General features: G+C 36.4%; 1 protein-coding gene across 1 annotated transcript in view; it reads left to right on the top strand.

Annotated features, from left to right (window-relative positions):
- LOC144443669 (ATP-binding cassette sub-family C member 9-like) overlaps positions 1–15,244 on the top strand; it is a 56,489-nt gene that overhangs the window by 15,051 nt on the left and 26,194 nt on the right. Inside the window, exons 8-13 of the mRNA XM_078133213.1 lie at positions 787–905; positions 4,174–4,449; positions 5,923–6,117; positions 7,566–7,644; positions 8,839–8,944; positions 10,610–10,708. Of these exons, the coding sequence (XP_077989339.1) occupies positions 787–905; positions 4,174–4,449; positions 5,923–6,117; positions 7,566–7,644; positions 8,839–8,944; positions 10,610–10,708 (874 nt within the window). The remainder of the gene's footprint in view (positions 1–786; positions 906–4,173; positions 4,450–5,922; positions 6,118–7,565; positions 7,645–8,838; positions 8,945–10,609; positions 10,709–15,244) is intronic.

The following is a 15,244-nucleotide window of genomic DNA, read 5'->3' as shown; positions in this document are numbered from 1 at the left end:
GTGATTGAAAAGTCAATAAACCTTACTCAAGACTAGGAAATGAGGCCACAAGATTAATAATTAATAAGTCAGTTAAGAAAACAGTTCACATCTCGTATATAACTAGCATTCATATTGATCATTTGTCATATTGAATGTTTTTGGGAATGGTCGAAGGATATGACAACTCCTCCTCACGAGTTTTATATGGTGTACATTAATTTATTATTCAGCCATTCATATTCGTTTGATGTAAATGTGAACTTTAATGACGATAAATGAGTAGACACTTGTGGGAGAGCAAGAAGAGCTTGGCACTTTGATTGCAGAGGGACGAGTGAATAAAACAGATACTACATGCACTGCTCTCCTTATGGTGTTAACTCATGCTTTGGGTAAAAAGCGGTGTGATGTCTACTAAGCTAATTCCCTAAAGTTCAAGTGATCTCTGGTACAATTGGCTAGCATTGTAGTGGTGCATCCTAAACTGAATAAATATGATATAGCTATAATTGCAAAAACTCCCTGAGATGGAACGTCCACTGTCAATGAACGGTGTCGCAGTGTGGGGTCAATCATTACCCACTTTCTACAGGACTGGTCATGATCAATCTGATTAAAATCTGATGTGGTGAAAGCGGCTATATGTCTTCATTCAACTCTATTTCCATTGTGTTGTGTGGATTTTTTTGTTCCGGGTGATCGCCGTACGTAATCCCGCATCTGACCCTGTGTAATTGAAATTCTCATTCAAATCTCGCACTTTTGTGATGTTTCTTCAATGAACCAGCACGCTTCTTTCTCTAGAGCAAAAATGGCTACTAGGTGGGACAGGCATCCCAGTCCCACGGTCGCCAGTGAAGGAGCTGCTGGACTTTCTAGCAGGTCGCAGGCTTAGTACGGTTTCCGCCAATGGCCAGACTAAGGTATCTGTCCTGGTAGCCATCTTTGGCATAGAGAAGCAAAGCTGACAGTAGACTCTGTTATCCGGACTCGCATTGTTGGGGCTTCACCCACCAAGCAAGAGTCTGTGATATTACAATATAATGTCTACAAGATGGCTGCATGGAGAGGCTGACCCACAACATGACCTAATATATAGTATGTAGTACTCAAATGGTCACAAATCATGCTAAGAGTAGTTAGGTTAATTCTTCAAAGAAAGGACGTTTATACCATGATTGCAGTTAAATATATACAGAGTTGATGAAAATGAAAATTCTGAATCATTGTTGTCCAATCAGTGACTGGCCAAGATCTCGACAGCGGCCATATTGCTCCTTGCAATAGGTGATATTGTAAATACCCAGATTATTCTCGCTAGGGTGAAATGCCTAAAGACGACAGTCTGGGTAACCCAGACTAAGCTGACTGCTGTCGCCTACCCTCTAATACTGTTTCAAAAGTCACAAAACTGAATAAACTACCCATCCTCTCCAGGATCCAATATGATAATGATGCTAATGTCCTATCATTTTTCTATTTTGAAATTCAGCCACATTTGCTGTCACTTTACCTGCACTGTTAGCATTTCTTGTAAGTATTATTTGAATTGTATTTACTTATATCCAAATTATTTTTATGAGTTTTAATATGTCAAAGTGTGCCACTCTTGGTATAAAACGGGATTGGATAACCTTCAGTAATTACGAAATGAGGGGTGGGGAGTGGGGTGGAATTAGCGGACGGTCACATCCACTACGACGCCTGAGTGAAACTATCAGTGATGACAGTGGTGGGATCAAGTCCTTACCATTGATTCTGAGACTCGTGCCATTTTCCATGTCTAAAAGCATTTGAACTCCATGTTTTTTTTTCAAATATTTTAATGGGGTGGGTCATATTTTAGAGAAAGGTAATTGAGAGAGAGCCACTTTTTAGCACTGCTGAGTAGGCCCAGGGAGTGTCATCCAACAGACCGAGTTTGATGACCCAGTCTCATGTAATTACATGAAGGCTCCCTTATAAGGATAACAAAATATGAGATGCAGAATGAGATGAATGACCTTCCCAAATGACTCCCTCAGCATTTTCCTGCCATGTCTTCCATAAGGGACCGGTCAGTTTCTTCGGCCTGGGGGAGGGGTGGCGGTGTATTGGGAGGGGTCACCCTGGTTTTGAAATAGGCAGTGGGGGGGGGGGGTCATGCTGTTTTGAAATTGTGGTGGGGGGGGGGGTTGTGATGGAAGAAGAAAATCCTTTTCTACAATGGCATATAGCCTTGACTGAACTGACTGGTACATGTATAATTTATTATTCTCCCTGTTTTTTACATAACTTCTTTAATATTACTTCACGTAAGAGTTCAAACATACCTCTACTCTATACATACATATATATGTATTATCTAGCTACCACACTAGTTACAGAATATATCATGTAAATGCTTGGCTGTTTCACAATGAATGCTTCACTTATATTGTACTTTGGGGCAAACATGAACTTGAAGGTTTCGTAATGGTTATCTTCAGAGATAATTTATAATCTAAATCGCCCTACTCTTCAGCATGAAGAGTAGATGCACTTTCTATTTTGGACACTACATGTTATCGGCACTACAAATCACCAAATCTTATATCAGATTCCAGTTCCTATTCAGTATTATACACAAGGTATGACCACCTAAAGTTCTCTAACATACCAGTGACTGTTAATACTGTACATGCAATATTAATGCCACTGTACCAATGTTACGGGCCTAATTTTATGTGACGTGGGAAACTCATTTAAAACTTACATTAACTTTAACTTCGAAAATTTTCGAAGCTTTGAAATATTACTTCAAAGGCTATGAATAACCTAAAAATTACCTTAATAGAACCAAAAGTCCTCCGGATATGCTAGAAGGGGACCCCTAGGACTCCCTCGCCCCCAGAGGTCATTCATGCATTCAACCAACAATCAGACGCACCAACCTTTTTAATGCCATAATGGTATTAAACCTTTCTCACCTTATGCTAATTTGAGATGATATTGTCTTTTAAGATGTGAAATGTTTGCCAAGATAGCCACAAAACGCCTTAAAACTCCAAATCTCCCTTACCAATGATACTGCCATTAGATGAACTGTCCTTTACTATAATGATTAAGAACATATTTCAACTCTATGTAAAGTTATCAATAATATTTTTTGATACTTGATGGTGCTGACTTGTAAAGCTTGGAAATTATCGTAATAGCCTAACAATGGGCTTCAAGAGTAAAAAACCCTAACCCCCCCAGTTTCAAGCTCTTCCCTCTACCACTTACTGTAAAGTTGCTATTAAACTTTATTTCAAAAAATATTTCAACCCTATGAAGTTGCTTTTTACACGTTGGTGTTGTCTTGTAAAGCTTGGATATTATTGCCTGAAAGTGTCTGAATAGGCTAAAAATGGGCTTTAAGGGTAAAAAAAACACCTGTAGGGCTTCTAGGGGGAGACCTCCTAGGACCCCCCCCCCCCATGAGAGATGTACATATTCCCTTCCCAAACCAGGATTTTGTAAAGTATTTGTGAGACAGTCAAGCAGTCCACATTGAGTCACGATCAAAACAAGACCTGTTATGTGAATATGGTATATGGGGGGGGGGGGGTCATCATGTTTTGTTTTAGAATTAAGTTCAGCCTGTGTTGGTTTTACAGATGGGGCGGGGGTGGGTCAGTGACGTTTTGTCGGCCAGATGGCAAAATACACCTCCCCCCAGGCTGGAGAAACAGAATGGTCCCTAAACTATCACAACTTATCAAGGATACCTAATAATACATTTTATATTCTTGGGGAGATAATCATACAGGACATCTGTAACTACTGGCGAGGCTTCTGTGTGTGGTAGTTGGACATAGATGAGTAACTTACTGGTAACACTGGCTTCCTACAAAGTACACATTCCTATCCTAGTTTAAACATAATTTTGCATTTCGATGGTTATTCCAATTATTAAACTTAAATTAGGTTCAACACCTAACTCTGCCAACAACCACCATACAGTATTCAGTTGTTAGATGGTGAACTTCAGAATAAAAAAGATAAGGCAGAGGGGACTGGTATCGGCGCGCGCGCGCGCGTGTGTTCGTGTGTGTGTTCGTGTTCGTGATACACATGAACATGTTTGCTGTTCAAATACTTATCTGTTTAGTGAACAATTTCTTTCTCATGTCTTCATACATACATACATATTGATTGTCATTTTGTTTTGTGTCTATTCTCCCTCAGGTATTAACCACCTATGCCCATATCAGTCCCGAACCACTGGTGCCAGGTACAGTGTTCAAAACCGTTGCACTGTCGAATGTTATGGTACCCACGTTGATGATATTAGTGCCATTCACGGGGCTTGTGACACAGGCAATAGCTGCAGTGAACAGAATTGGACAATTTTTAGCCATGGATGAATTAAAAAATCAGATAGATGGTAAAGAAATTACCGACAATGGCTTTGATTTTACAACAAGTGAAGATGAAGATGACGATATTATTCATCGAAACAAGGTGATGTTGTATGAAGATATTCAATTGTGATTAAAGAGGTCATATCGATAAGAATTGGTATTTATCTTGGGGTTTTAATAAAGAAACTTGTACTTGTAAAATTATAAAATTCAAAATAAATAGTTACGCAGTATGGGGACCTTTCAATCACATTTGTATTGGCTTTATTCCAATATTTTTTATAATTTACGAACAATAAATACGAAAAACCCCATTGCCCTCTTATCACCATCTAACAATATCTAAATAGTGCCATAAACAGGTCATACACAGACAGACCTGCATACTAATACCCATTTATATTGAAACTCCCAAAAGTTACAGGCCACCCCAAGAAATACTAAACTATTCAAATCGAATATCGTCTGCCAGGACATCATCGCCATCTTGAAAAACACGTAAAAGACATGCTGAGCGAGAACACTGTCAAGTATGGTTTACATGAAACTGACCCACATCAAGATGTGTATACAGCGAACAGATCGACAGACAAATAGCGCAACAAAAAATCACAGGAAAAGTCACTGTGCCATAAGTACAGTTACATATCATCACCTGTCAATATAACTCTGAGTTCGAAAGTTGCAGCACTCTGTTGCGACAAGTAGTGTGAAAACTAACTGAATTCGTTGAAATATCTCATTAGTATGCAGAGGCTTTTGACTAAAACAATAGCAGAACATGTATGTTTACTTATCATCAATGTATGTGCTATGTTATATGCAATTTGAAGAATTAATTCTGAAGATATCCCTCAGTTACCAAAAATCGTTATTTATGAAACTTGCTAATTAATCTTCGTTGGATGTTTACCAAAATCTAATTTCTTCTTGTCATCAGCAAATGAAAGATTTGTAGCAAGTGTCATTAGAATCAATTCAGTAGTTTCTGAGATATCGTGTCCACATCCAGCCAGCCAGACAGACACACACACACATACATACATACATACAGACAGACAAAAGCATAACATATTCTCCCCTTATGGGAGGTAAAAAGTGTTTATTGTTGGTTTGTTTATTCAACAATCGTGATATATTTATACAACTTTCACAATGCATAAGTTGTAATATAAGATGTTTCTTTCCAAAATTATACTAAAATAACAAACAAACAAACAAATAAAAAATAAATAAATAAATAAATAAATAAATAAATAAATAAATAAAACCACTTTTTCATCACTGTGTGACCTTGATACGATATGGTATCAAGAAGTCAGTCAATAAACTTGAAATTTCAAAAACAGAATTTCAAACTGTATGATAACTTTTTGATGAGCTGATATTCCTATTTTTATTTCAAGGGGTTCATTCAGGGTGTTGTTACATCTTAATAATGATACATTCATTAGACAGTCATTAAGTATACTCCTCCTGTACTTTTTATATGGTAAAACATGGGGCATAAACGTTCAAGTAATATTACTGTAAATTTGATTAATCAATCGTTACTTCTTTGTCTTCACCTTAGGCTTCGAGTACTGAACCGGAATCGTACTACAATAAAAGGAAATTGCAAACTGATGAGGACAGTGTCAACGAAAGTACACATCTGATAGAGGCAGAATACCCACCGTCATACACGTCACACTTAAATGTGAACCTTAATTCATCATTTGTCCCCACTGAAAAAAATGTGGAACTACCAGAAGGAATTGCAATACAAGTAATGTCGAATTTCATTCTTTTGTCGTTTAAGAACACAATGTAAAGAGAGGTTCAGTAGTAGTTATTTTGGAAATGACAAACTGTGTGTGTGTGTGTGTGTGTGTGTGTGTGTGTGTGTGTGTGTGTGTGTGTGTGTGTGTGTGTGTGTAAATTTTGATGCCCAGTCGAAAATCTACTGGGGTGATCGGGCTTCAATATGCATTACAGAAATGTTCTCAGATAGGTCTAGATAAGTAATATTGCTAGTAGTAGTCAAACTGGTCAGCTGACTTGTTTCCAAATTATGTCTGAAACGTGATTTGCTATAGTTTCATTCCTTACTTTCTGACATCTGCAGTTGTTTTACAAGGTATTATATGTATAGCTAGATCAAACGAAAGGAAATGTTTGTTCAATCAAGATAAAATACGTGGGTATAAATGGAATTCGTTTTTGTTGCATATGTAGTATTACGTTTTATTTGAGGAGAGAATTGATACACCCATTTATTTAGCTAAATTAGCATCATTCTAGAAAAATGAAAGGACACATCAAACCATTTATTATAGTGTAATTGAAATGTATCGTTCATTATCCAAATCCTTCATGATATTCAAGTCACGTCCATCGTATCTGTATCCACACCGCTTGATGAAATTATGAGCAGCTATTGATTACACTTCAGAAGTATCATGCAATTTATTGCCTGCACAATGGTTTGCACTCTTTACTACAATGTTGATGATGGCCAAGCCGAAGGCATACCTACCTACCTACCAAACTAACTAACTAACTAACTAACTACATACATACATACATACATACATACATCCATACATACATACATACATACATACATACATACATACATACATACATACATACATACATACATACATACAAACATACATACATAAGTACGTACGTACGTACGTACAGGCATACAATAAGGCATACAAAAAGGCATACAACCACACAGTCAGACATGCATACATACATACATACATACATACAGACAGACAGACAGACAGACAGACAGACACACACACACACACACACACACACACACACAAACACACACACACACACACATTGCTATCTAAAAACTTATTTTGTTGACCGAACATGCAAAGAATATCACACTGCACATATGATTGTACAATAAATGTCCGAGTCATAGTCCACTTACACGTGCACTTTCTGGTGTTTGAGCCTTAAACCTCTTAAAGTTTGCATCGTTTACATTTCTAAAAACTGGTCTTTCAGGTGATAAACATCCAATGACAGTACAGCCATATTTAAATATGATTTGATAAGTAAAGGCTTTTGCCATATTTTGGTTCAATGTAATTTGTATTGTTCTCTTTGGCCTTTCCTCTCGAGTCCATCAATATCTATAGTTTTTCAAATTCACATTATCAATAATACAGGTTGTGATAAAGCTCTGATATTCCTTTAATTTCTTAGGTTAAGAATGGCTCCTTTTCATGGTGTGAGGATAGCAGTGAGCTACATCTGAACGACATCAATGTGAAATTTCAAGCTGGTAAGACTCTTTCAAAGAAATTCTCTCCCCGGCTAGCAGCTGTCAATTTGTGATGGTATTTTAGCTTATTTTATCAATCCCATGGCTTCACAACGGTAGGGTGTACAGAAATTATCTTTGAGAGCACACCGGTGTATTACTGTGGCCATATTTTCGCGAGTGATGGTGAGCGAAAATACAGCAGAATGCACCGAACCACGATCGAAAATAACCATAGCCCTGCCATCAATTGCATTGCGAGGCCATGAGATTGTGATATTGTTAAATATGTACACCCAAACTGACTGATTTCTTACCCAAGTAATAGGTTGGCTTTGCGTAAAGGTTTGGGTTATCAGATATCAGATGGTAATCAAACAAAACATGTAATTGCCCTTCTGTTATCATGACAACGAAAGCAAGTTTTTTTAGAGAGGTAATATTATACTTTTGTCTGTCTGTCTGTCTGTCTGCATGTCTGTCTGTCTGTCTGTCTGTCTGTCTGTCTGTCTGTCTGTTTGTTTGTTTGTTTGTTTGGAATGTGCGTGTGTTTCTGTGAACATGTTATCTCTAAAACTACTGCATCAATTGTAACGAAACCTGCTACACATCTTTCATAGGGTAATTACAAGGACTGATCAGATTTTGGTAAACAGGCATATAATAATTAGGCTATATCATATATGAATGCTTCAAACAAGCTTCAGATTTCATATAGATTCATGTAAATAATTTTCCAATAAGAGGTGTATAATGTATGATAGCTATAGCTCAAAATTGCGATGGTTTTGTTGTTCTGGTAATAGAAATGGGTCATTTTTTTTACTTTCTGTATGGAAAGATGATGTGATTAGTGATGTCTCAGTGTCTGTCTGTCTGTCTGTCTGTCTGTCTGTCTGTCTGTCTGTCTGTCTGCCTGCTGTGTCTGTCTGACTATGCACATGATATCTCAGAAACTATTGTATGAATGAATTTTTAATTAACTTGGTATACTTATTCTATGGATATCAATTAGGCGATTACTCAAAACCTCTTCTCAACATACTTTTTCAATTGGAATCATTTAGGTGTCTGGATCCATGACAACCATACTTTTAATCAATTTGGATTTTACTGCTACATATCATGGACTATCTAGTTTTAAGCAAACAATAACTTGTCAGTAGGTATTATCATCTTTGCTGTTATTAACTTATCATAAATCTTTCTTTCAAGGTGAACTTACGATGATAGTTGGAAGTGTCGGTAGTGGAAAGTCGTCTTTGCTGTTAGCAATTTTGGGAGAAATGACTTTGATGTCTGGTAAAGTAAAGTTCAACAAGTAGGTATAGAGTTAAATCAAATGTTTGATCACAGTAGTAAATGCTAGAGCTCATACAGGTTGAGAACACTGGAAATGTACAATATGTTTCTTTTGTCGTTTGCCAATCACTTCCTCAAGACAAAAAGACCAATCACCTGGCAATCACATCACACATTTTCGGTGGCTGCCTAACACATTTCGACGATTTGTTTTACTCTCATATTATCTGCAAATGAATCCTCCACCGACAAATATGAACGCTTTGTTGAATGTACATGGAAATGTTACCTCCGGCCCCCTCAAAAAAAAGTAGCATAAAATAAAATGAAGGACAGTAGTGAGGACTTGGCTCCAATCCAATCTCATCACTAGAGGGCTTAGAGAATGAGGACCGGTTATGGCTGCCATTTTTGTCAGGACTCTGACAAACAGATGCCTCTCATACTGGTAAAACAATATTTGTTTTGTTCGTACGCACATTGTTTGAATGCAAAATTCTGAGTTATATCTATCATACATGATGTAACCTTAACTTGAAAAGTAATTATATGAGAATATGTGAACATTTGACCTTGCATACATACGATATTGTCTAATCATCGTAAAATCATTCATTATGGAAATGAACTGTTAAAATTATAAGCTACATCAATAAGTTTTAAAGGACACATGCACTTCTTAACCACCAATGCATGTACTAAATTATTTGAAATTTGAAGCTTGCATTCTATTAAAGATATTGCCTAATATTCAAAATGGTTATTTATGCAAATTACACATCACATAACAAATGCATCAAACACGTGTGATTTCTTATGGTTGATGTATGTACCACATTGAATGAATTGAATTTTGTATTCTTAACATATATAGCCTAATACCGAAAATCATTTTATTATGTAAATTTCTCATTATAACTAAAAGTTACAGCAACAAGCGTTAAAGTACATGAGCGCTTTGTGATGTTTGATTTATGATAACAATATGTTAAATTTGAAGCTTGCACTCTAAGATATGGTCCAATTATCAAGTCATTAATTATGCAAATAACGTATGACTATAAAATAATAATCAATGAATACACCAAATGACATTAAAATCGAATACTATGTAAACACAATTGACATGGGCGCATTATCATGGTTGATATATGTATCAAATTATATGTATGTATTCATTCTAAAGATATAGCCTCAGATACAGCCTATTTACTGGAAATCATTTGTTGTGTAAATAATTCATTAAAACTAAAAAAACTATGCCAACAGTCTTTATAGGCCTGAAGCCGGATTTTGTCTGCAATACCACTCAAACTAGCTTTCAGGCAGTCGTCTGCTTTGGATTTTAAAGTAAACACAAATGTATTTTGAATTTTGTCTTGCCATCATTACTACGAGTAAGTGTGTACACTAAATATACAAACAAACTTGTTTGACATCTCCACTCTATATGGGCTCGCACATTTGATTCCAAATAAAAGCCAATCTTATCGGTACTTTGCCATTTGAAAATCGTCACTGGCACAGGCCAATCGGAATGCAAGGAAATTATAGCCAATTACAGCCATGGGTAAATTAACTGTTATCGGCCTCTAGTACCAATTTGAAAGCTGATAAGAGACCGGACACGAGTCTAGACAATAGTGATGGATATATCAAGTTTAACTATTTATCTCTTTGGCAGAGAGCATAGCAGAATTTCGTACAGCGCTCAGAAGGCATGGCTTCAAAATGACACCTTAAGAAATAATATACTGTTTGGGGAACCATATGAAGAAGAGAGGTAAGCGGTAAACGACATTATCACATTAACACGACGTGCAAATCTTCACCTGTGTGACGTCAAACAGGGCATCACCCCTGTTCTAGCGAACTTTGTTGTTGTTAACTGTTCCTGCCATTCTATGCTACCATCAGGTTATCGTAATAATAATAGCTTTATTGGCACATATAAAACCAAACATGAACTGAAAATGCTCCCGTTCACACAAACACACACACACACACACACACACACACACACATATATATATATATATATATATATATATATATATATATATATATATATATATATATATATATATATATATATATATATAATTGACTGGGTGTTGATATAACCACATAAAAGTGCTCAATACGGTTAGCAGAGCGAATTATATACAGGTTTTGAAAATATGAAAAAAAATAATCATGCTATTGACCCTACAGAACTGTTTCATAGGTGTGTATTCCTCACTCATCAGGGGTACAATGGAATATAGTATCTGCGTTTCCTTACCGTTAAATTCTATTATTCTAATGTTCCTAACAGGGAATATCTACCTAGTAACATAGTGTATTTGCATAGTTAATTGATAATGATTTATGTCTATGGTTACACGATGACACAAGTTCATTCCGTTTATTTAGAGTGCAGCGATGAGGTTGATGTACTTTTCAGTTATGCAGAGATTACATCTCTGACTGGAGCTGTTGTATGGTCGCGCGCGCTATCATTTTCCACGTGATGTTGTAATCAATTTCTTTATCCTTAAGAAACCATACATACTTACTTAGTTCTGTTGAGTTTCTTGACAAATTGTTGCGGACGTTTGGTATTAGTTACACAACTGTAACTAATTTTAATTGTGTTACGATTGAAGATTTTTCTGAGGTTGTTCCCTTGTGGAAAGCACACCAGGGCGAGGCATTTTTTTTACCAATATTAGTGGAGACACTCTTGCTGAAGGGTGGGTTATACTGTAAAATATTATTCCGTGACCTATTCTTCCTACCTATAGTTGCTGGGTGCTTATATTCAAGTTTGTATTTATATCCGCTTTCGTGTAATGCTTTCTGGTACCGAGGTGCGGCTTGATCGAATGACTGCTTGTCTGATGATATAGATGACAGGCGTCTATTTACCCCCGCTGGTTTTATTAGGGGGATGGTTGCTCTCTCGATGGACATATTGCAAGGTTGCGTTCGGTTTTGTATATGGGCTGTAGGTTTTCTCGGCGAGGTTAAATGCAACGTCGAGGAAGTTGAGTACGTTCTTATTGGCTTCGATGGTGATGTTCAGCCCATACTCCTTGAATATATAGCAAATCTCTTTCTTAATCCTCTCAGTGTCCTTAGGTATTGTATTTTATCATATTGTACGTTCTGGTATATTTAAGAGGGTATCTACCAAGCTCACTGTATACCATAACATTACATGTCGACTTTTTTACTCCAAGAATGCGTTTACAGAAATCAAGGTGAACTCTTTCAATATTTTGATCCTTGTGTAATCCCCAAACTTCTGACGCTTATGAGAGAATACTACCAACGTAACAATCAAACAAAAATAACAAAGTTTCATGGTTCAGGGATAGTGAAGAGGTGTTATGGTGTAATACAAAAAGTGCCTTCCTTCCCTAGTCCGCAAATTGTTTTTCCGTGCAAGAAAACTTGTTATTATAACTCAGCAACATTCCTAAATAAGTAAACTTATCAACCACTTCAACAAATTGTCCATCGTAAACCCATTGCTCATTAATTCTCAGTCTACCACCATTCATTGTTTAGAAAACCCATTTCTAAGTCGTTAATATACATAGAAAATAATATAGGAGATAAAACTTCCCCTTGCATTAAACCTACTTTACTTAAAAATGATCTGATATAAAACCAACTACTGCAACACAAGATCTGACGTTGGCATACATAGAACGAATGATAGATAAAATCTTCCCTCTAATTCCAATTTTTGAAAGTTTATGCAACAGTTTACATCGATTTACAGAGTCGAATGCCTTTTTGAAATATATATAAATTAGCAATTAATTTACCTGAATCATCAAATTTGGTGTAGTCTTTATTCGTACAGGCAGAAGTTGCGGTCAATTTTTTTTTCTAATGCGTCCCCTTGGACACTTTCCTGCCAAAATTAACGTCAAAATCCCCTCTTGGTGCGTCTTTTCCGTTACAAATGTTTAGTCATGTACATGGACATATATCACTCCCCCACACACTGTATATAGGTACATAGTTTGCACTTCCAAAATGTCACAAGAAAACATTTATATGTGCAACAATACTCTTTCTAGACTTTCGATTATCTATGGTGATCACTCTCTAGAAATATATGTGCTCCGAGAACGAACTCCGGATTAATCTCTGTTAAGACGGTTCTTGGAGTCGGACGGTACAGAGTACATATAACAGTACTATACAATACTGCAGTGCACAAACTTACATAATATGGACAACAATTTTTTGTGCAGCTTAGGAGGTTACTGTTAACTTGGTATACACCAAGATACTCGTTTATTCTTTAGGGATGTTTTAACATAACGTGTGAACCATGTTCATCTGAGACGAAGAGCATGTGGTGAAGAACAACTAAACGAAATCATGAGCCACCCTGCTGTACTTAAATTTCCATACCAATAGCTAGATGCACACTTCCAAATAATTTAATGATTTGTATCTCTAAATGGTAAATGACCCCCACTGTGCATGTTTTCCCCAACTTTTACTCACTTTCTACTTGATCTTTATTATTATTATTATTCAAGTCAATATGACTTGAAATAACTTAGGGAGCGATCAGTTTTTTTATGGCAGGGGGGGCGGTTATTCAGGGGGCACCTCAATTTGGCACTCTAAGAAGGGTGGGGTCATCATATTTACAAAGGGAATAAAGGGGGGGGGTCACCTTATTTTCAACAACTGAACGAAATCATGAACCACCCTGCTGTACTTAAATTTCCATACAACAAATGTATGTGCATACAATAAAACAGAGACAATGGCTATAAATATACGTTCAAATATAACATAAACTCTGTCTCTTGATACATCCCAAGCATATGACATGGAGTCATAAAACAACAGTTTTGTAAGTAATGACTTCTCAATAATGCAGGCCATTAGTTGCATTGTGTCATCATGTGGTATAAAATTTGCATGTGTAGCTGTACATGTAATAGCACATAAGAAATGAAATACCTTGAAATTTACTGGATGCACTGACTCTAAAATCTGTGCCTCCATTGACCTGAACATGTTGCATTGCACACAAACCGTGCCAATAGAGACACAAAAAATGGCAGCCAGAGCTATAACTTCCAGTGATCGTACAGTAGGCTCCAATCAACTATTCAATCAGTTACACATTCTAAATATTATTTACAGTGTCTAAGGAGACAGACTTGATTAGCAAGTAGCTATTTTCTGGTCTCCTTTTACCTACCTCAAAAAATGTATTATTTATTTTGTCTACAAATGTAAATTTAATAAGTAGGTAATAAAGAAGATATATATAAAACTTTCATATAATTTAATGAATTTCTATCTCTAAATAGTAACTGACCTCCACTTTGCATGATTTCCACAAATGTTCTCACTTTCTACGTGATCTGTTTTATTATTATTTGTGTCAATATGACTTGAAATGAGTGAAACTTTTGAAACCCTAAAATTAGTAATATTTTTATGATATAATAAGTTGTGCTTTACTTCTGAATGGTGCTCGAAATGCACTTCACGTTCACTTCTCCCCTTACATTTTCCAGTTCTCTCCCTACTTTGAAACTTAATGAAACCCACAGGTTTACAATTATATTAACTCCTTTTCTAATATTGTACTTTATAATTAGCTGAATTAATCTACAATGGTAATAGTTCATTCAATCTAAGAGATATCCCATAACTTTTAGTTACTAAACCATGAATATTTTGCATGTCGATGAAGAGACAATCATACAATCATAGGGTTTCTGTCTAAACAGCTTTATACATGTGAAGCAATGGATTTGGGATAGCAATTTACCAGATACACTTAAAATTACTGTAAATGTAACAAGGAAAATTAACTATGCAGTGTGCGGTATTGTGCTTTGAGAATCTAGAGTGTATTATACAAGAACAAGAAGAATGTCTCTTGTCAACAGATGTCGGGTGGTGGGGGGTCAGTGTGCTTTTTTATTTGTCGAGGTTGGGGGTTGGATTGTTTTGTGGATGAATCGCAAGGGGGTCACTATTTTTAAGTACAACGTGAACAAGAAGTCACCGGCCCACCCCCGGCCTTAAAATCTAATTGCTCCCTTAAACATTTGAAACCCAAAAATTAGTTATACTTTTGTGATATAACTAAGTTGTGTTTTACTTAATTTGAATGGTGCTCTAAATGGCCTCCAAAAGGTGTTAATCTTTATATATAAAAAAATCTTACCGTGGGCGGGGGGGACACCCCGTCCCAGCGCCCCACCTGCTCTTGTACAGCAGGCGTGCACGCACGTAGCATGCACTTCTCACCATACTTTTTCCAGTTCTCTCCCTACTTTGA

This window comes from Glandiceps talaboti, chromosome 2, assembly GCF_964340395.1.
Source record: "Glandiceps talaboti chromosome 2, keGlaTala1.1, whole genome shotgun sequence".
NCBI classification, from domain to species: Eukaryota; Metazoa; Hemichordata; class Enteropneusta; family Spengelidae; genus Glandiceps; species Glandiceps talaboti.
Note: the sequence above shows the minus strand (reverse complement) of the source record. Positions and strands in the feature narration are given on the sequence as shown.